General features: G+C 38.6%; 2 protein-coding genes across 5 annotated transcripts in view; one reads left to right on the top strand and one right to left on the bottom strand.

Moving 5' to 3' along the window:
• Window positions 1–886: 886 nt before the first annotated feature.
• Window positions 887–3,091, bottom strand: LOC131984618 (RNA guanine-N7 methyltransferase activating subunit-like). Of its 2 annotated transcripts, none has more exons than XM_059349509.1 (3): window positions 2,980–3,091; window positions 2,610–2,777; window positions 887–1,862 (listed from the first exon to the last, which is right to left on the bottom strand). In XM_059349509.1, the coding sequence occupies exons 2-3, from the start codon at window positions 2,774–2,776 to the stop codon at window positions 1,613–1,615; spliced, it is 417 nt and encodes a 138-aa protein (XP_059205492.1). In that variant the 5' UTR covers window position 2,777; window positions 2,980–3,091; the 3' UTR covers window positions 887–1,612. The 2 variants fall into 2 exon arrangements, with proteins under 2 accessions (XP_059205492.1, XP_059205500.1); XM_059349517.1 differs by lacking the exon at window positions 2,980–3,091 and adding an exon at window positions 2,855–2,979.
• Window positions 3,092–3,118: 27 nt separating this feature from the next.
• homer2 (homer scaffold protein 2) overlaps window positions 3,119–23,139 on the top strand; it is a 33,473-nt gene continuing 13,452 nt past the window's right edge. The window contains exons 1-3 of one of the 3 annotated variants that reach the window (XM_059349481.1): window positions 3,124–3,364; window positions 3,464–4,003; window positions 14,578–14,734. In XM_059349481.1, the coding sequence (XP_059205464.1) occupies window positions 3,999–4,003; window positions 14,578–14,734 (162 nt within the window). In that variant the 5' untranslated portion in view covers window positions 3,124–3,364; window positions 3,464–3,998. Of the gene's footprint in view, window positions 3,365–3,463; window positions 4,004–14,577; window positions 14,735–23,139 lie in introns of all 3 variants that reach the window. The other 2 variants (XM_059349490.1, XM_059349498.1) reach the window with 2 other exon arrangements.

Genomic DNA, 23,139 nt, shown 5'->3' with positions numbered 1-23,139 from the left:
TAATGATGCACATAAATATTTCAGTGGCTTTGCACAATGTGAACTATTGGTCTTGGGCTTCAACTGAGCCATTTACTTTGAATGCTGCTCCCCTCTACACTCAGTGCAGTTGTTCAGACCGTCTGGTTTAATGTGCCATCCATTAGTCTAACAAGACTGGCTGAGATAGCTAAACAGGTGAAATGTGGCTTCAGTAAATTCATTTCTGAGACTGTAGTGAGAGTTGTCCTAGAGTTTAATTAAATCTACATGGGAATTCATTTGGTGATTTGTATTTTTCATATATTAAAATGAGATAACGATTAGGGGTAGGTGCAGTGGACAGCAACACAGGGCACAACTTTAACCAAAGCAGATTTAAGAGGTTAATCTGTATATTCTATATTATCCATGATAAATAAAGGGACTTCAATTAAATGTGTTAGATCATACCATCAAAATCAAATATTTTAAATACTGTATATGTATTTTAATGAAAATAAAAAATAAAATTTGTTGCTGCTGTTTATTAATCAAAGCCCACATGGAGGACTTTGATTTGGAAATGCAAGAAAAGCACTCAAAATGTAGATCTTGTATATTTTCAATTAAAATAAAAAGGAATAAAAACTCCAGTATTCATAAATCATTTTCAAGCAAATATCAGTTAAGTCACCATTAAGAACAGTGGCAATCTCAGAGGAGAAACTTACTTTGACGTACAGTAAAAGGGATTTGCATTTAGAATTGGTCAAATCAAATAACCCTCACAAAAATGTAAACCAGGCTGATTAGAGTTTCTCATTTTTGTCACCTGATTACATAATAACAAATGAAACATTAACTGTTACTACCCAACACTGCAACTAGGACGATCCCCATATCTGTACAAAACAGAAACCAATAATTAAGAAAATATGCGTTTATTGAAAACGGCTCAGTTCATCAGTATCCTGTATACAAGTAACACCGAAAAATAAAGCTACATTAGAGATATTTTCTCTTGAAATTCAGATTTGCAATCTGTAACAATACTGTACTGTATAATTCATATCAATTCGATATCGAAACATGTAGAGATGTAGCTGGAAAAACTATCAGAAGACAAAACAAATTCTACTTATGACGTATCAATCAAATATTGTTAAAAACAGCCCACCCATCTGAAATATTAAGAGAGAAATACATGTTATTTTCAGGTATACTTTCACTGAATGTTCTGTACTGAAATCTGCCTTGAAAGTATGTCCAAAGTATCATTCACAAAATTGTAATGAAAATATATTTAAAGATTACATGGCTGCGCAATATTAAGCAGTAAGGGAAATAATTGTTAGAAGAAAGGGTAAGTGGTGTAATTTTCTGCCGTCAAATTTCAGAAATATTTCTAGAAAAAACCTCACTATGTTGCTTTGTATTCTTAAGTCTGACAATAAAACTGTGCATCACAATATTAAAAAAGGTTCTACACAACTACAATGATGGACAGAACACTATTGATATATTGCTCAGCCCTTGCTTATGAGACTGTGGAAATGAGATTCCGACAAGAATAATCAGCTGTTGCACATTGCCACATATGGTTTAGCTGTAAGACTGAATACTGTGAACACCTGAGAGATTAGAGCAGAGATCAGTAGCGGTCATAATGTGGTCTCTGATGATAGTTGTATCCATGGTTGGAGCTTGGAGGGCCTGACTGATGCCCACTTCCATGCCCCCAGTGCCTGTCTCTATCTCTATCTCTATCTCTATCTCTGTCTCGGTCTCTGTCTCTGTCCTGCCAGTGTTGCTGCCCACGATGGTCGTCTCTCCAGCCCCTGTCTCCTCCCCAACCTCGGCCTCCTCCTCCTCCCCAACCGCGACCTCGGCGGTCCTGGTACCTAAATGAAGGCCAAAAGAAATTAACCATCAACCATCAACAACAAATACTAATATATACATCACATGTGACAATAAACGCTGTTAAGACATTTTCAGGGCTAAGAAATCTGGTTTCTCTAGAGTAAATACAGACATGTTCACTGCGGTTTCTCTTACCCTGATTAAAGACACTAGAGTTCTCTCTTTTAGGTTAGTGGATAAAGCTGGCGATAACCTGGTTATCACTTAAAAGTGGAAAGCATTTATAAAACACAGGTGAAACAAAAAGCCCAGAAAACTGTGTGTGATCCTGTTCATCCCATTCTTAAAGAAAAAAATCTATATTGTAGGGAACTTAATGTCTTTCATAGAAAGGGGTAATAAAGGTGTTAATAAAACTTTACTCTGTAACCTGAACGAGTCAAAATCAATAAGCTTTTTTTCTCTCTTTGTGGTACTTGTGGGCACTTGGAAAAGTGTTGTATACATGAATTCACTTTAATTCATTTTTTTTAAATGATCAGAAATTTTCATCTTGCGTTTTTTCTTTGTTTAGGATTTATGTCATTATATATAGGATTTATAGCCATGATTATGCTGATTCCATAGAGCTGACGGACTTGTATATTGCAGTGAAATACAAGGCCAAAGCAAAAAGCGCCCTGAAACGTATTGGGGTTCAGAGGGCTAATACTCTAATTCTTACCATGCAAAGGTATGTAGCTAGAGATTATGAAAGCCCACTTTATGAGCTATGGTTATATTACCTGTCCCTGCCTCTGTTGTGTCCACCTCCGCGACTCCTCCAATCCTCGACTATGGGTGGAGGGTCAGCCGGGCGGTTCAGATACTGCTGGTATTCTTTGTCGTCCGAAGAAAATCTGTCGGCAAACATTTCCTCATATTTCTGCCGGGTCTCCGTAGTCTCGGCCATGCTGTAATGACAGAGGAAAAGCTTAAGAAGCAGCACTGGCTATCACAGCAAAGCTAACAACACAGTTAGCACACACACGTTTTTATTCTGTGAACTTCTGCGGAACCAGACTGATCTGGATGTGATTCGCTGGAGTTGGCTAAAGATACATAGCACACAAAAGTCACAGTAAAATCACTTTAAGGCTAGAATTGAAAACAAACCTTTAAACGACGCAAAATGTTGTTTGTTTTCGCTAAAAAAATATCAGGAACCTACTTAAAGGTGTTCAAGTATTAGTGCGTCGCTGAAATGCTTCCCCCCGGAACAAATGAACATAAATGCAATGGTTCCGGGAGCGCACGCACCTGCAACTGATTGAAGGCAGTTACCTGGCAGTTAGAAAGACGAGTCGACCAACGGTTAATATTAAGTTGTTTAAAGTATGTTATTTGATTCAAGCGGTCGACTTTCAACCCAGTATATTAAACGACATGTTGAGTTACGCTAGTAAGAGGTGCAGCTAATTAAATTAATTGGTTACCGTTACTTCGCTTAATTTAGCCGAAAGAGCCAACCGCTGACAGCCATCGTAGTCATTGAAAACATGTAAGTGCACCTGAATTATGCGAACCAGTCCTCGATTTTTGACAGCTTGTCTTATTAATGTATTTTGTGTTTTAATTATGTCATGGTTTCCAATCTCAGTTTGGGCCAAAACTCAGACTGGGACCGGTTTAACAGGTTTAAATAAGAAAGTGTGGGTGGCTGTGACAGAAGCGTGAGTGAGCAGGTGGATGCCGCTCCGTGTCGCTGCTGCTGCCCTTCATATGAAACACAATCCCATTGGGGAGGAAGAAACTCTGCGCAGCGAGCGAGCAGGGAAATGCAAGCATTAACTTAATTCATTAGCGCCGATTGTTTGAAGACAGCGAAGAAGAAGCCTTACTGAAGTTGGATTTATTTTGCCGCGTATCTGAAGAGGAAAAAGAAACAAGCAAAGAGAAAAAACTTCCTGAAATGACCGGGGTTCTGTGAGAGAGAGCTTGGCAACCCGGTGAATCCAGTTTACGAAGAAGTGCTCTCACATTTCAGTTGTCTCTCAAGCAGAAAGAGGACTTGTTCGGAGCTGGCGGACTCTTTGGACCGCTAATCATCTGTGGACTTTAAAACATAATTGTCCTCTGAACCCGCAGCTGATAGAGCCATATATCAAAAGGAGTTGTTCCTCAAGTCCGCGGCAATGGGGTGAGTAATCCAGAAAGCGCTGCCCTTCAGAGCGCCTCTCATGACACCTGCACTGGCTGTAATGTTATGTGCGGTGAAAATACGACAAAATGCCTTTACAACTGTCCGGTTTACATGTCAAGCCTCTGAATAAATTCAATTATCATTGTGGTTGTCGCATAAATGTTGTCTGTGCGTGTTGGGAGCAGAGGAAGCCCCACGTTGACTCTTTTATAGCCAGCTTATTTAGCAATGTGGGCAATTTAAGAGGTGACTTAAGCTTGTCTTCTCTGTCTGTGAGATAATAAGATTTCGTGTATGAAAAGGCTTTATTCCTTTCTCTCTAATTGTGTATTTGTATTATTTTGAGCAGAAATTCAGTTGGATCGGTTTAATTCCTCTTTAAACACTTCAACTCCTCCTTATCTGTCTGTAGGAATATGGTTTGAGAGGATTATGATATGGAGGTGGCAGAGTCAACACTGCCCACTAATGAGAGATGGTACTTCTGGAAGTGTGTGTGTGTGTGTGTGTGTGTTGTCCACAGGGCTGGAGGTATTAGTGCACTCCCACAGTTGTTTACAGGATACAGTACATTATTTTGCCTTCATAGTGTGGTGTGAATGTTGACTTGGTGGCTCAATGCCATAGTTATGCAACCACCAGCTCACGTCACATCTTCATATATTACTGACATTTCTTTCTGGGGTACCTTATCCTGTTTGTGTGGCTTTTATTTGACTTAGAAACGGCAATAATGAGTTTAATTATATTCATTTCAGAATTTAACGTGAATAATTTATTAACTTTATGAATGCTTCCATTTGAGACATTAAGGAGTCTTGATTTATGTTAAAATACAAGGTATGGTGTGAATAATAAGCAGCATTAGTGTTCAGTCATTAAGTTAAAAGTGCCACCCAATGCCACTGAGCTTGTTTCTCCCAAGCAGGTGTGTCTGTGTTTTTTTTTTTTTTAAGAAACCAGTTTATCAGTCTTAACTCCCTCTCAGGAGTTTTCCAGACTCACCCAGCAGGTTTGAAAGGGAGAGGAGTCACTCGTGTTGTCATGAAACTGGCCCAGTGGACCTGCAGCAGCAAAGCAGCCGGTCCAAGACAGTAGGTCACACCTACTAACAGAGACATGACAACAAGTTTCCCTTGTCTGGTTACCTGGTTTCAGTCGGTGCCAACCAGTTGTATCACCAAACTGGTAGGATTTGTTTAGGGTTGCAACTAGACAAGACTTTCATTTTGCAATAATTTTTTATTATTTCCTTCAATTAATTGTGTAGTCCACAAGAGCCTAAGCTGATTTCTACAACTTGCTTGTTTTGTCTAATAAGCAACCAAAACCCCTTTTTCAATCATAGAAGATCAAGAAAATCAGAAAATATGTAAGAAGCTGGAAATGGCAAATGTTTGACATTTTTGGTTAAGAAATTACTTCAGCAATTAATAAACTGTTGCCAATTTATTTTTCCTTTAATTCGTCAGTTGATTAATCAGTTAATCAACTAAAAAATTCTATGGGCTGTAACTAGCAAAGATTTACATTATTGGGGGAAAGGAAATCATCGTAGTGTCCAAGAGCCCAAGGTGTTGTCATTAAATTGCTTGTTTTCCAAAACAAGCAGTTCAAATGTTAAATATATTCTATTGATTCTTGACTTATTATTCTATTTCTTATTGAATAAGACATCGAAAGGCAAGACATCCCTGAATTTGATAAGCTGAAAATTGTCATTTTTTGGTTAAAATAATACTTGCAAAAAGTTGGATTATTTGTTCTGTCAATTGAGTAATCAATTCATGTTTTCATCTCTAATCATTTTGCCTCAAGTTGTTTAGAGAAAGCAGTTTAACTTAGAAGTGAAAAAGGAAATCACATACATGCTTCATTGTGAATTATTACATCCTGTTTACACTTGGTAATGATGTCATGTGTCCTTCAATAAGTGACCAGTTAATATTGATGAACGTGGGTTTGTGTTTGCGTCCGACAGTGGGAGCTTTAGTTTGTTTGTTGTGGGGTTTTTTTGCAGGATTTAGGTGTCCTTTTGTCCCTGCTCTTTGCTCCTAAATGGAGTTAAAGATTAACTATAAGTCGCTCAATACACCTATTAACACCCTCAGTATCTATCTTCCTTCACCCCTTCCTACCATAGATCTGTGGTTATGTGATCCATCAGTGCCCACTTGACCTTGACACATTTGTTAATGATCACATCATTTCTGCAGGATTTATAAAGCACAATATGCTATACATAAATCTAAATTATAATATTTTATGCGTGCAGCATGCACAATTAATCTATCATAGCTTTGTCATTCAAGATTGATGAGGTTGAGGAAATGCTGATAACAGTGGAGAAGAAAGTGATGGTAATTGTATTTTTAAGTACAAATTCACAGCCTAAGCACTGCATCTCAGATTGCCCAAAAGCCCCTTCTTACTGAATTAGCGGTCAGGCTGAGTGCAATGCAATCAGCATATTGCTATTTAAAATAATCCACAGTGGGAGCAGCCCTAACACAGGGATAGATGATAATCTCCTTTCTAGCCAGAGAGTGACAGCTAAAGGCTTAACACTCATTGATTAGGCTGTATGACATGTGACATGGCAGTGGGTCTCTTTGCTGCCCGGGCAGGAGAGTGGACTGTAAGCCTAATCGGGGTGTGTGTTCTCTGTCTGTGGTTAAAGGCAGGAAGGGAAGGTTGTAGAGGTGTAGAAGGGGAGTAGAAGCAGGTCTTGCTGTTTAAGAATCATGGGTAAATGAAAGGGGACATACTGACGGCGGATTGGACGTCTCCTCACCAGATGGTTGAGGCCTAGGAGGCCATCTGCTGTCATGCTGTGCTTCTGTGGAGACTTCCTCACTTCCTTTTTCCCTGAGCTCCCAGATTAAATTGGGCTCTGGATCCTATAGGCTCAGTGTGGTGGAGGAGGGCCCGCTGTGGTTGCAGGTTTGAATCTGGCCTGCTGCCTTTGGTGCTTGGGATTTTGTCTCTATATCGCCAGTTTAATGAGCTGTACTGGCATGAGGTCTGAGGTCTGTATGAAGGTCACCTTTAATAATTACTAACGTAAAACTGTGTAAAAACTCTAATTTGAAACAGACGGTAAGATTAAAAATGCCATAGACATATTAAATATTACTCTTCAAAAGTCCCAAAATGATGACTGGAATAAAACATGTTGGAGAAAAAAATAAACATAATTTAATGTACCAGATGTAGAAATTCTCAGCCTTTTATTGTGATCTGAGGAGAGAAAAACTTTTCTGCTTAACTGTTCTCAACTCTCAATATATTAAGGATTTGCAAGTTGAAAGCAGTTGAAAAGTTGAAAAGTTGAAAGTTTTGTTAAAGTAATAATTCAAAACCCAAAGATACTCACTTGAAAGTATATACAACATAAATTTTGCAACAAATGTTTGACATTTTTGCTTGAGTAGGTGATTAAAAGTATACTATGCAGGATTTTTCTTTTAAAAGATCCCTCTAAATTAGTAATTACGAAGTTTGGGCGTTTCAGGTTGTCACCCTCTGGGCACGAAACTACAAAAATAGTGGATACAGCAACGTAAAAAAAAGCAAAAATCGATGTGAAACCGCAAGCAGACAAGGCTCATTCCAAAAGGAGAGTGATAGGTCTGCTGTCACTTTGAACAAAACGAAAAATCCCAGCCTGTCAATCATTCGTTCTCCCCTCATTAACTCCTTTTATTCATTAGACTTTGATTTTACCTGATGAAGTTCTGAGGACTGGAATGAATGTTAATAAAGTAAGTACAAGAGAGAATTTGATCTGACACATGAGATTTTCTGGTTTGTTAGACATTTGTTGTGATAAATACAGAAACTCTAATCTAATGAATCTCAGAACTAACATTTTTGGATCATCACTTACTACACCATCGAATAAAGAAGAAATGCCTCAAACTAACCTTTTAATAGATGAATAATACTGACAATAAAAATATTCACATCAAGCCGCCGTTAGACAAATATGCTCCTTTTTGTAAATGTCAAGAGAAGAAGATAAAAGCTGTCATGTGGAGCTGTCTTTCTTTCTCTTTTTAACCAATAAATTCATTCATCTCTACCATTTCAGTATTAAATGTTTGTCTCACTCGGCAGGGATCACGCTACAATATCTGCGGGCAAAACTGTTCTTCTTTGACCTTCCTGACATCATTAGTGGAGCCTGCGTGTTTATTGCAATAAAAGCCCAGGTGGTGTTGTAGTGATGATCCCACAGAGCTTTCCTCTCCTGCCTACTTTGCTCATTCACTCAGACAAAACAACAATCTCACTAATAAGGCAGCTCTGTCAAGCTCAGCAGGCCTCGCAGGTAAAAATGACGGAGAGCCCCAACTCTGTTCATCTGATGTATGAACAAGATTACACCGGGTAATGAGAATCCAAGTTATTAAATTTTTTTATGTGAACAAATGAATGCTGCAAATGTGTTTCTAATTCACCATTTTCATATAGCCAGAGCCACCTGATTCTCTGCACCTTGTGACCCAGATATAAGTTTCTCATTTTCCCCTCTCTGAGAGATTCAGGAGAAGATGTTCCTTTATTACTCAGTGCCACTGGAAAGCCAATTATAACTAAGTTTATTGTCGTCAGCACCAGCAGAGAAAGAAACGAAGGATAAGTGCTCTAACTCGGTGTTCCTCCTCCTACCGCACTGTAAGGTAATTGACAAGTGAGTAATGCAGCGTTCGTCACAGTAAGTTCTTTGAACAGATCGAAATGCAAATTCTTGTATTAGTCAGACCACTTAGTCTTCAAAGAGAGCATTATATACATATTCTGTAATATAGTGATCTTAAGTTAAAGATGTAGTCTGGTCATTGTTCTGCTTTAGTGCCGTCACATCGAAACAAATTGTCTGTCATAAATTTGACACTATTGTACAGCACCTGAAGTGGTGGAGTAACGTAATGTTTTCACTGCTCATGCTAAAAAAGACTATTAATTCACCCAACATTGTTGTTTTTCTGCATAGTGTTTTTTTCATCAGGCCCAATACAGGCACAATAGTGTGGAGCATTTCACTGAAAATGTTTGTCCAGGTTTGTGTTTTGCCTCTGGAGGATTGAAAGGATGAAAGCATACTTCTAAACAGACCAATGACCTCATGAAGTCCCACTGGCAAAAAGATGTTATCTCTCTAATGAAGAGATCCCATTAAAGCATTACAGGCTTATTCATATCATTGTGCCTGTAGGTCTGCACCCAGTAGTACCTGGATATACAGTTGACTAGTTTATTCCTCCTCAGCCCATTTCACACTCCAAACATGGTGTAAAACCCAGACACCCAGTGTTGATATTATCGCTCTGCTGACCCATTTAGAGGGAGACTTGACACCTACTGAACAATACTGCCAGTTTAGAAAAAAACCCATACCACTTATTTGACTAAAGTTTCACAGTGGAAAGTCAATTTCTCAAGTAAAAGGAACAAAAGTAATCAAATATGCATATATACATATGTATATGTATACTTGCCCATTTCATTTTTTCTTGCACTACTGCATCTTCACATTTAACCCTTTCACTCATGTATCTTTATTTGGATAATTATATATGCTGCTTTACTTGTGAGTTGTGTGATTTCCAGAGCTGTTAAAGTAAAATTATGTTAACTCACTGTTGCAAAGTGAAGAATGTTGCAGTGCACCTATCTGAAGCTGCTGAGACCAATTTCTGTCAAACAAAGCCTGTTTAGTTTGACCTCAGATTCATAAATCACTTATCAAGTAAACATCTGTCATGTGACAGAGAAGTAGATGACTGTATAGATTGATGGAGAGAGTTTGTTTGGGGAATGAGCCTGGAGTGAAATTCTTGAATTCAGGAATCTAGACGAGGCTGTTTTCTCACTTGGTGAAAAAGAAAAAAACATTCCTGAACTGCACAGGTGTCGCAGAACACAAATCCAATGTGATTGCAGCCCCTCACATTAAAATCACCATCCAAACTCTTAGTCAAAGATAGAAGCCACCCGCTGTTATTCACACTTTCTCTCAGGACACGGTGTCATCCTGCATCATCTTAAAATGTCGTCTTTAAGCAGCAGGATTATCCCTCTCTCTGCAAACTTCACTTAAATCCTGGAGAATACACTGTTTGGGTAAATCACAGGTACGCCTTGAGATCAAGCGAACATTTTGAGTTATTTAAGACAACAAGAGGCAGGCAGGCTTAGTTGTGCATCACTCACAATATTGCTGCACTAAAGGCAATTATGTAGCACACTCACATGCTCAACACTTGTCAGATTTAAAACCAAAGTTGTCTGGTGTCATAACTTTTTGTGATATAGATAAATTAAATGTAAAAAGAAATGTTCATATTTATAGGACTCAGTCCTTAGGCTTTCAGTGCATTCCTTCGTTTTTAATTTATTCTCTTGCCGGTACACAACACGATTGCTGCATCATCAGTGTGGATGGGCCTGAGGTAGGTGTGTAGGTGTACGTAGGCACTGACAGTGCAGTACTTGCCCAAACTTGCTTCCCACCATGCACACACACACACACACACACACACACACACACACACACACACACACACACCTGTAAATTATTTAAAGCACCAGATGGGGACACTGCAACCGACAGTCAGTGGGAGAGAGAATCCAGCGGTCATAAAGTCCAATGTCCCAAATGTCATCTTTTTTTTTTTTTTGATCCAGTAATATCAATCAACCTAATGCTTTTTATCTGAGAAAAGCAGATCACTGGATTCCACCAACAGTTGTTTGAGTGCATCCATGTGTTCAGCAGTGGCCTTTCACTTCTCTTCTCCTGCCAGTGTGAGCTGGCTGCAGACACTGCTGCTGCAAAGGTCAGCGTGTGCGTGTGCGTGTGTGTGTGTGTGTGTGTTCCCAAAGCAGATGAAGACTGAGATTAGGCTTAAAAAGGACAGTGAATTTATTAGGCTTTCATTTCTGTGAGAACCATAATCCCAATGGAAGTAGAAGCTTTATTAGCTCATGAATTATCGCTGCCTGCTGGCCTGTCTGTCCAACATTATTTTCACCGGGACCTGATAGTAATGCATTTATGTGAAAACTTGCTTTTGCTACTTGCTGTACAGCATTACAACAACAATGGCACCATCTGTACCCTGACAATGAAACCTCAAGTCTTCCCAAACAGGAGATGAGCTTATGTTTCAGCTAGCTGTAGCAGCTTTTTGTTTGGAATGATTTTCATGACTTCTTGAGAACATACTCTCAGATAATTGGATTTAGGTCTATTTTTCTAATCACATCCCTGTGCTCTAAAAAATGAATTATTTGTAATAGTGTTTGTTGTGCATGAATGATTTTTTACTGCACCAAGCAAAGTGTGGCTGTGTCAGTTCAGCACCCTTGTGCCCACTTCATACATTTAGTTGAAATCCTTCGTCATTAGAGTAAATGGCATGCGAAGGAGGTAAAGGAAATAGAGAAATGAGAGTAGAACATCAGGATCTCACAAAGTTTACTACACAAAATTGATAAGTAGAAAGATAGTTTGCTAGAAAAGCTCTTGATGTTTGTAACCAAGTGGAAAGACCATGTGCAGTGGAGGTTAGTGATCTGTTACATGTCATTTTTTTAGAAGTATATAAGGGACTTCACAGAGAAAGAGCTTACAAAATTTATGTAACTAATTTATAATCCATTGGAAGAAAAATAATCATGCATATAAACAAAACAATCATAAATGAGCTTGTTGAAAAGACCAAAGGGCCTACCTAACATAAGACCACAGGCCTTAAGGGTTGTCTGTCTAAAACATTATCACAACACAATAAAACACAATGTTAACCAACTATAGACTTGACAGCGCTCACTTTTAGGGGAATGTCGAGAGTCTAAAATGAGGGAAGCAAGCATATTAGCTGTGATACACCTTCTAATTTGATATATATTTTCACATGTACGTGTCACCATACACATTCCTGCAGACGTTGTCTTGCTTTTCAACTGTTGATGATGCTAAAGATCCAAGAAACGAAACATAGTGACATATCAACAATGGCAGTAAGGATGATGACAAACATGGATGTAAACAAAAAGGCCACTCTCGTCAAACACTTTGCCAATAATGCAAAAAAATATGTTCTGGTAAAAAAACACCCTCTTGGTGTTTGTCGACAAGAAAATGCAGCGCACCTGAACTTATTGTTCAGTTAGCGATACACCAACTTTTCAAGTAGGCTATAAAGAGAAGTGTGATGCAATGAGTGCCCAGTAAACCTTGCCCTCTCTGAAAGACACATTCACTTCACATTTTGACTTCCAGCAGGATAAGCACTTCCCATCTGTCTCCCCCATATTCTTTATCTGCATTCATTATTGAGTTCTTGAGGTGTCCTCTGATCCCTCTCATCCAGCCACTCCATCTAATTATTCCTCACTCTTGGAACTATATAAAGGTTCGTCTCAACCACCTGCACTCACCTTTTTAAAATGAGAATTTCCAGTGGATAATTTGAACCTGATTGGTCCAGTCTCTGTGAACTATTGAGTGTTTTTTTTTTACTTTCAGGAGTGATTTGTATTGAAATATGAGTTAACTGCACAAAGATGTATGTATTTTTTTAATTTTTTTTTTTACCTTAAGCTGCACTCAAACAGCATCCTTGAAATTGTCTTGGATGTGACAACATGGGTCTTGATTTTGGCTGTAGTAAAGTGAGAAAAGTACGACACAGCAAATTTTTGTCTTTAAAATGTCTGTGGTAGAGCATACATAGATTTTCATTCTGTAATAAAAACACCAACATAAAAACTAACACAATAGCTGAAAAATGGAGCAGGCTTGTGGCCTTTCTCAAGATCAAATTAAATGTGTAACTTCCCCATTTCTCCCGGTCACAAAAGTTGCAGATTATAAATATTCTCGCCCACATAATTGTGCACCATACCAGTAAGTGTATAGTATGCATGTGTAGTATGGTGTTTGCTTTGATGCCTTAAAAAGAAAACCTAGAAAGAGGAGAAGAGGATTTTCTAACCGTATTTTGTAACAGCTTTCAACTCAACATCCGAGTCAGGCTAGGTTATTGTATTTGTGCATATGTGTGTATATGAGTGACAGGGAGAGAGGATAATCACAGCTTCTAGAGAGAATGAGGTGTGTCTGTGTTTGTGTGTCTGTGTGTCTTGTGGCTGCCATTAAGAGGAGAAACATTTTCACTGTATTTTTTCAGTCTGCAGCCATTCATGTTTAACAGGCGGTCTGATCCTGCTCCTTCATCCCCATTTTGATGCACTTCTGAATCACACAGGCAGCGAGCTGCTCATAGCTGGGAGGGAGATTACTTCATCCTCTCAAAGATACATGACATGGTTTAGAACTTTTCCCCATCACAATCGTTGCTTAGTTGCGCTTTGATAGCTGTTAAAATCTTTCATTTGGAGCTTGTTTTTTTGGTAAGTTCAACCCAAATAGATTGTGTAAAGTACTGAGAATGATTTGGATTCAGTAAGAAAACTTGATACTGGATTTGGATCAGATAATATGACCTGACATAGCAGTACCTCTGGGAACTGGCTACAATTGGCCACAGAGGTGACTCAGAAGTTTTAATGGACATCTTATTCTCATGATGGGTAAAAGTCATGTTAGCATAATGTTTCCCAATGCATCTGTAGTTTGTTCTATAAAGGTGACTCACCATTGGTTTTATTGCAGGTTTGATATCAGGGTTTTAATTGAACACATTATTTTGCTATTGATGTTAAAAGCTCTGCTCATCCTCATGGTACTAATATCACACATTACTATGTTGGTGATGGAAGAACTTTATAACAGCCGCTGGCTGTAATTTTTCATGGTTTAATCTCAGTTGAAATGTGCCTCCTGCAAAGCAAAAACAATCACTGTCAATCAAAGAAAGAAATATGCAACATTACTAAAATGGTTTACACCTGTTGTGCAATCAACTGTGCAATAAGATTTTTTTTTTTAATTGAGCAAACATTTTCATAGACTACTAAAGGCTAAAGAGAAGAAAAGCAACGTGAAGTAATTATTTCTAGGACTTGGTGATATGGCTGAAATGATTAAAGGTGATGTTAATAAAAATACATTTTAATGTCAAACATAATCTTGGACCACATTACGTCTACTGACTGTCGGGCAAATCGTTACTGATTCTGACAGACTTTATGACAAGATGTATGTTTGTTTTCCTCCTCTTACAAGCTGAAAGTGAGTCTTCTCTCTTTTGAATGTGTTACCACAAGTAGATAATTGTCTTGAGTATATTTGGTGCGCAGGGGAAATCTTCCATTAGACAATAAAAGTGAGTGCATACACAATCTTACCCAAACACATGGATATGTGTTACTGTCACCCATGAGAGGGGAGGGGGTGTTGATGTGCTACTGGCGTTGGTTTGCTGTAAGGATTGAGTGTTTGTGTTACATTATCACTTGTCTGTCCGCGCTGAGACTCCCAGGACGTTGCATCTCTGGAGACACAGCACAGTGTCCCTGTCCTTGTAGTTACATATTGCATGTCTTATCTGCAGTGATCCTCACATCGTCCCTCTCCTCTGTCCTCTCCTCTCCAGGGAGCAGCCGATCTACACCACCAGGGCCCATGTCTTCCAAATTGACCCAACTACCAAGAAGAACTGGGTCCCGGCCAGCAAGCAGGCCGTCACCGTCTCTTATTTTTACGACAGCACACGCAACAGCTACCGCATCATCAGCGTGGATGGATCTAAGGTATGTGTGTGGGCATACTGCGTGTCTTTGTGTGTGTAACCATATGAGAAAGAGATGATGGGAAACATTTAACTGCTCTCAGGAGAGACAGCTGAGGATAAGGAAGAGCACTCAAAGCCAGAATTGAACAAAAGGAATTGCAAAGCGTATTTATGTTACATCTGCAGCTCCCATTGATCAGCAACAACTTAACTGTTTAATGTTTCTGTGGTTTCCGGCTGCTGATGTGAGGGAAGTTATCTATTGCTGCCCTATTTTCCATCATTGATATATATGCAAATGTAGGTAAAATGTTCAGAGCATTGTCCTCCATGACATGAGACCAAACCTTTCATGTGTCAAATAACACATTTTGTTAGTATGTAATTGCATGCTGGTAATCATATCTTTCCATTGTTTTGTCCATGAAACAGCAGAACGTATTGATCAATGGTGATCACTTTAAATAAAGAATTGAAAAAAGTGTACGCTCAGCATTATTTCTTGATAAACGATAAATAAATGGTCACTGTTTAAAATTGTTAATTAAATTTGAGTTAAGTTAATTGATCAGTCGACTAATCTTTCAGCACTAATTTGGACAGAATTGTCCAAATTCTATAGAACCATCACCATGGCACACTAAAAGTCATCACTCAAACTTTATTTTAATGTTTATCAGACAACATAAATGTTGCTTGCATGCAAGGTGCCAGAGTGGCACAACCTGAAAAAATAAGAACACATTCTTGGTGTCTGCAATTTGCATTAAGAACCACAACAAATAAAAATAGAGATACTAGAACATATAGACTTTATGTCATATCAAAATTATAATGCCACATTTTCAATACAAGTATACATATTAATGTCTAAACTACTTACTTTAAATGGGTGATTCAGCCGTTGCCTAGCTAAGTCTGTAAGGTAAAAATATACATTAAATGGTAAGCACAGAACAGTAACATGTAGGTTGAAATCATGTAAGTCTGAACATTAGCAGACATCCACTTTAACAAATTACAGCGAGCCACTCACCTGTTGAGTTACAATTAAACTCAATTATCTGTAATTCACTGTAATCAGCAACAGCTGATGGTAGTCATCCTTTAAGGACTGTTGCACCTTTTAAATAGACGTCCCACTGGATAAGATTGTCTTTTTCACAGTCAGATCCTTCTGCACTGATTTCTTTTTACCTAATTTAATGTTTTCTTCTGAATTCTGTTTCACCCAATGTGTGTTAAAGCACAAGGAGTCGCTTGGTTGTATAACATATCAAATCACTGTATGTGAACATTCTCAGAGACTAATTTTCCAAAAATTATTTTGAATTGTCTTCACAAGAGAATGATGTTGATATTAAGTCATGCATGTGATAATACACACCAGAGTATGACTGTGCCTATGTATCATTTTCACACCTTCATCCTTCGCTAACTGAAAGAGTAGATTACGTGTTTCCATGGCGATCAGAGTCTTGTCTCTGTGTGAAAACCGGAGGACAGTAATGACAGCGGTATCCCTCTGCTGACACTGTCAGGCAATCATTTTTCACAAAATCTTAAATCACACAGATTACCTGCAGAGCCTCTTCAGAGACCGAACGGTCTGACAGTTGTTTGGATTTGTTTGTGTCCTAATAGTCTGTCTTTTTATCATGCACTTCTCTGTTTGGGTTAAGGGTCTGTTCAGTTCAGTGTTAGGATTCCCTACCCGACAGCTGAAAGGTGGGTCTCAAAGGACTTCGACCTAAATATATGTGAATGTAGAGTATTTGCATAGCAAGCATTTTCTGCTGTCGCACAGGACTTACTTCTTAACAGTGACACAAACTGCAAATTAGATTCTACTTCTGTCATGATTTTTAGATTAGGAACAGATTTTCCTGTGCAATGTAATATTCAAAATAAATGAAAATGCATTATTTCTCTGTTCCTGCATAGCATTGTTGAGTCAAAATGTGTTAGCTTCAAAATAGCCCTCTTCCCACAGCTAGAAACCGGGGAGGCAAGACTCTAATGTGTTATGTCATCAAGCAGCACTTATGCAGCTACAGCACTGACAATAACACTTGTGTTTTGTCTTTATCAAGAAAATCTGTTTTTTTTCTATAAGAAAATCCACTTTATTTCTCGGGAGATGCACATATACGTTTGTTTGACCTGTATATCCTCAAGGCCTCTCTGCTCTCCCACTCATGTCATCCTCCCTGTCCCTTTGTCTCTCCACTCCCCTGTAACCTTGAGTGCCAGAGCTGTATGTGTCATATAATGTCTGCAGGCAGCAGCTACATGTGAGCTACAAAGACTAACATTTATTAAATGAAATGTTATGTCAATTAAAATAGAAAATACTAATCCTGTCTCCAGATAATCTAAGTAAGCCGAAGTGACGTCAGTATGAGCAAAGTAACCAAAAGCAAAGAAATGTTGAGTCATATCAAATAAATGTTAAATATAGTTTGTTTTATGTACACTAGCTGCGAGGGAGACAGGTCTGTCTAGAGGAATAGTCTGTGCTGCTGTGCACACTAACTATGACAGACCGTCAGCTTATATTCATCCATCCGTGATGGCCGGGCAACTCGCTGATGATGATATGGCAAGTAGAGGAGCATATCAGCACTTTTGACTCTCGCTCATCCTGAATCGCACTTCTCATACAGCGATGTACCACTTTGACACAGTGAAGGGTTTTTTTCCTATAATTTATGAATTATTCCAAGTGTATTGCTTTCCAAGCTCGCGTAACAAAAAGTTTAAGCTCTTCTTGTCTTGTTTTGACTATTTTCTATGCTTTTTGCCTCACATTTTTCTCTCCTACAACCTGCTCTTTCTTTAACTATCCATTTGTTGTTTTTTTTTGTACTACTTCTCTCACAGTCATGTCCAAAATGAACATTTTGGCTCATGTGAAGGTCTGGTGAGCTAAAAGAAATGTTTCTGCCAAGAATAAGTATTCAAATTCCTCTAAGTAAGCTGATTAAAAGTGTGTGTGGCTGTTAGGTTTGCCAGATGTCAATTTTTACTCCTTTAATGTATAACCCCAATATTACATCCTACAGCCAGGTTCCCTGTGCCATCATCACCGTGTTCCTCTATAAAACTGTGGCTGAACCCCAAGTACACCGTATAGATTCTCCAAATCCACGATTCAATTAGACCATCAACTATAAGGTCTCTATTCAATAAAATTTTAGATTTAAACATTTTTCCAGCCCTGAAGGCTCTGCCATTGTTAGACCATAAAGTCTGAATACTAAATGGACAGATTTTTGGTTTTATGAACTGACAACCTCATATTTACCTGATGCATATTTGCATTTGTAAATTTTATGTTTTGTAAGCTCAGAGCTTTGAGCTTTAATAATACAAAAATTAGACATAACATTTAAATGTGGCTTCCTCTGTTCTGATTATGGAAAAAACATGAGTGCCAGGTCAGGCATATAATGCAAGTTGATAGTATGACATTAGTTTATGTGGAGATGCAGAAAAAACCTTAACTTTAAGATTTAAATGTGGTGGTGCACTCCTGACCCCAACTAAGTTTACCCTCCTCCCCCCTGCGGAAACCAAACCTGCGTCATTGGCACCTGGGAACAGCGTGTTTTTGCAGTCCCTAATATACAGTGAGAAGAAATGCATCGGGTCATTAAAGTGATTGGCACACCTACAAAAAATATTTAACATTGCACTTCATCTACATCACACCTCTGCATGATGAGCAATCTTAATTTTCCATTCGGCTGTCTGCTTTGATGAGAGGACACAGCGACCGACCATCATCTCGTCTTTCTTTGGCAGTGTTTCAGTTATAACGCGTTTGCCAGTTCCGCCTGTTCATCATCATTACGACCATCCTCGCTGCCCATTTGTCACCATTACTTTGATGTATATCCTTCAGAAACTCGATTATGTGCTGTACGTTCAGCTGGAAGTTTCCAATTGTTGACAAATGAATGAGTAAAATAGTGAGGAACTGGAATGTTATGAGCAAGCACAATAATACTTACCCATTTGCTTAGTAACATGTTTTAGAGCGTCAGGTTTGTTTTTAGACACTAATCTCTCACGTTAGTTGAGAGTTTTGGCACTCTAGATAACCATGACATTTAAGTTTTCATCATCGCCTGCTCCGTGTAGAGGGAGTGCTTTTTTTCTGCTAGGAGAAGTCTTGTGGCATTTGGTGCTTGACAAGTGATCACAGCTCTTTCCCTCCTCTCCCATGTTCTACATCTCCTATCTTTCTTACTGACTCTGCAGATTCTGTGCACTCTGCAGACACATAATCAGCTGAGGAAGATTTCTCCTATAACCTCCTGGCTGTCTTGGGGTTTCTAACTGACCCTCCGGTCGTTGGCCAGCCCAACTTCGCTCTGCACCTCCTGTGCCACTTGATCCTCAGCCCAGCTCACCACCGGCACAGCTGCCAGCGTCACTCCACTCTCCCTCCCTCTGTCTCACCCTCCCACTCTCACTCGCTTGCTCACTAAGTCATACACTCATACATGCCAGCATACAGTCACAGAGCCCACCCATACTCATGTTTCTACTTATGTGTCTGTAGACGTTCAACCATAACATGGTATTAACTAGAAAAGTGCACTTAGTAGAGTGCAGATCTCTGCCAGGATTAAAGAATCTGCTGCATACCATAGCTCTGAACCATCTAAACTCCATTCAGAAAGCAAGCATTTTAAAAGTGCTTTTTTTGCCTTATTAAAAAATTACTTTATCCATTAACCGATTAATAGTTTGGTCAGCAATGCAAAAAAATGTCCATCACAAGGCCACAGTGATGCCTTAAAATGACTTTATCCAACCAAAAATCCAAAACTTCAACATATTCAGTTCACAAACCTAAAAGGAAAAAAATCCTAGCAATTGAGAACGTGGCTGTAGAGAAGGTTTGGTATTTGTGCTTGAAAATGACTTAAAACGACCAATAAAAGGATTCTAGATTCCTGTCGATCAAGTAGTTCATTTTGTTCAGCTCTACATCGATCAAAACTCTTCATATGTGTCAAAAAAAACCTTCATTATCAATTCTGTGAGCTTTTCATGACAATGAGCTTGAAATAACAACACTGTTTTCAGTCAATACTATTTGGTTATGGTGCAGCCATAGTTGGGAGTATAAAGTTGACCTTGCTCCTGTTACACAGTGCAGATGCAGGCAGGTCCCACTAAAATGAGATCTCAATCTCAATGAAGACTTCCTGATTAAATAAAGTATTTGCAGGCTCCGTGACTCACTGTAGCTTTATTCTGTGCCGTTCCATCTGTAGGTAATTTAAAAAAAAACAGGAAGATCTTGTCTCATTTCACTCTTTTTTTAAATGCCATGTCTAACTTTTCTGTTAGAAAATAGCACTTCAGGCCTCTCAGCCCAACAATTGATGGGTTAAGTACCTTAGTTCAATGTTGAATTTGACAAGTGGGATGTCAGTTTGAAGAGGTACAACTTAAAGCAGAACCTTGGAACATGATTATGTAGACGAAGCCCTGACAGCATTTCTAGCAAACCCAAAGAGACAACCCTGAGAAGAAATATAGACTCTAACACCCCATTTACACGTGGTATTAAATGCAATCTGGACATGTAGAAAAAATGTTGGTGCATGATGAAAATGTGTCTTGAGCACACATTTACACCTTGCATTACCATGCTGACTGACAACATAAGATACATCTGATAAATTGAAGGGTAATCTGCATATTTTTTATCAAAAGGAAACGATTCACATATTTGATTACGTGTGTTTACCGTCTGGTTACCTCATTCTTTCCTTTTATTTATTTATTTATTTTTGCTTTATTCTGCAGCAATGTCCCAGTTTCTTCACAAAGATCATTAAAGTTTCATCTTATCTTAACACTCCTCTTTTTGCCAACACAGTGAGCTCTGTTAAATATTCACTCAGCTGCTTGAGATTAGACGTGTTAGTGTTGTTCAGGCTTTGCTCAGGTTCCTCTTCAGGGGAAATTGGGTAACCTTTGTTTTGATAAAGCCTCAGTAAGAGTGACGGTGTTTAAATCAGGCTATCAGCACCTTATGAACCCTTGATACAGTAGATGGAGCCTGAATCAGAAGTTTGCGATTGTTAACTTTGCAGTGTGGGACAAAGGTCTTTTTCTATGTATGTGCAGTGATCGCTCTCTTTACGAACCATTCACACTGTTGTGAATGGGTCAGAAATGCATAAGAGGGTATTGATTGGGCTTATGTTCTCATTCAGTTAACTCAATCTCTGCTTTTTTGGGTCTCTATGTCCAGTAATGATGCAGTGTAAAGTGTTTTAACACCTCAGCCACTGAAAAGATGGAGAGGGAGACGGTGGGGGCGTAGAAAAGGACACGAGTCTGTCAGCAATTTGAATTCTCAAGTCCTGTGATCAGAGCCATGTTGCTATGAAACAAGGGCTGCACTGTGATTAAACTGTCTTCTATTGTTTCTTAATTGTTGGGGTAATTTGCATGTGCTGTTTTTTTAAGGTCTCTTATATCTTGGTAGCGACATTGGGTTTGTGTACATGCACAGTCATAAAATAAAGCAGTTTGTTGTGTTGTTGTGTTTACATCTACAGTGATGCAATAAACACACAAGTCAATGCAGTCTGGTCAGGCTGAAAATGTGATACAAGCATGTATTGGTTTTCCTGTCGCTGCCTTGTGCACAAGTTACAATTTTAGACTGCAGCAGATGTTTTCGAGCAGCTGATTTACTGCATAGCTACGACAACAGGTGAACGTGTACTGTAGCAAATATGGAGACTGTAATTTGACTACTTAGGGGTTAGTGGGCCAGCAGTCACCACTGAGTGCATGTGTCATTTTTTATGTGTGTCAAGCTTATATATATTTATTTACTTTTGTTGTGAACAAATCTTTATTTGCAATTGTGGAACAAAATGAAGGGTACAAATAGGGGTGTCACGAGCCTCCAAATCCATGATTTGATTAGACTTTTGCTTTTAAGGTCACGATTCAGTTACATTTTTGATTCAAGCTTTTTTTTTCCACATTGAAGGCTAGGGCCACAGATATGGTTTATGTCTCTGGCAGGGGATTCCTTAGATTATGGATTCTTGATTCATAAAGATCAACAGCTCATTGGTTTTATCACCTGATAACTATCACAAATATTTTTAAATATTTGTTAAAGAGAGGGTTACATGGTTTCAAGTGGGATTTCACTGCCGTATCTTAATGGAATCTAGTACACTATGGCCATACGATCCAGTTATTCCGTTTTCTACTTTTGCTTTCGATAATTGAAATTGAAATGTTTTGCATACACATGTAGTATGTACCTGCCCCTACTACAATAATTTGTGTGGTGTAATGTAGATGTTTCTATATTCATGGCCTACCAAGTTCCACTTTATTTGCACTGCATCATGTGACCACATCTCCAAATTGGAGGTTTTTACATTATTAATTCAGGCAGTTGACAGCTCACATTATACAACAAATGTTGTGAAATATAGAGATTGTGAGGCGGCAGCCGTCTTTGGATAAAAGTTTTTTGGCAGCTGTAAAACCTCCATTAACAATTTGTCCTTCATTTAAATATGAGTCATTATTAAGTATAACAAAGACTGTTTGTGCGATATGGCCGTACCTGTCAATTCAGAAAAAAATTTTGATGCTCAATCACAAATTTGTCTGCACAGACAGACCCTCCCTTATGTTTTGTTAAAATCATCGCAGTGTCAGCTTGCATGCTAAACACATAGCGAAAGGCTGAGATCATGATGTTAACTCTCTGGACAGTCAGGCCAAGCACTCGTTGTAAGACATTGTGTTATGGGCAGAATCTACACGCATGTGAGTGAGGGTCATTAGACTAATGCTGCTATAATACTCTGCATGGCAAGTAAAATGTGACAAAATGAGTGCATGTGAGTCAAGAGTGACTGCCTGTTCATTTGTTGCAAGTAATATCATTCTCACAATATTCAACAACATTATCTCATATCAGGCAGCCTTACGTTCCTAGTTGGAAAACATTTACGAGTTACATGTCTGATTCTGTGTTTGTTTTATGTGAAACCTGGTGGCAGGTAGATGGATTCTTTGATCCACAGGACTTTGTGAGACTCTCATCATTTGCCATTCTTCATTACAAATGTATATCTAATTTCTTTGTGTTTTTATGTATAAAATGTGTTTCCCTCTGCACAGAAGAAAGAGTACTGAGTTTTCTTAAGAGAGCTTTTTATTCTAGAGAGGCTCTAAAACATGCATATGAATCACTGTTTTTTATGAAGTGGGGATCATTTTTAGACAAACATAAAAAATATGTTTGTTGTAATTGTAATCAAACTTATCAGTGTGGGCATGGTGAAAGAGATGGGCAGGGTACTACAGATTTCCTCTGTATGGAGCTATAATAGAAGATTGTCCTTTTACATAATC

This window comes from Centropristis striata, chromosome 2 (assembly GCF_030273125.1).
Source record: "Centropristis striata isolate RG_2023a ecotype Rhode Island chromosome 2, C.striata_1.0, whole genome shotgun sequence".
In the NCBI taxonomy this organism is placed as follows: domain Eukaryota; kingdom Metazoa; phylum Chordata; class Actinopteri; order Perciformes; family Serranidae; genus Centropristis; species Centropristis striata.
Note: the sequence above shows the minus strand (reverse complement) of the source record. Positions and strands in the feature narration are given on the sequence as shown.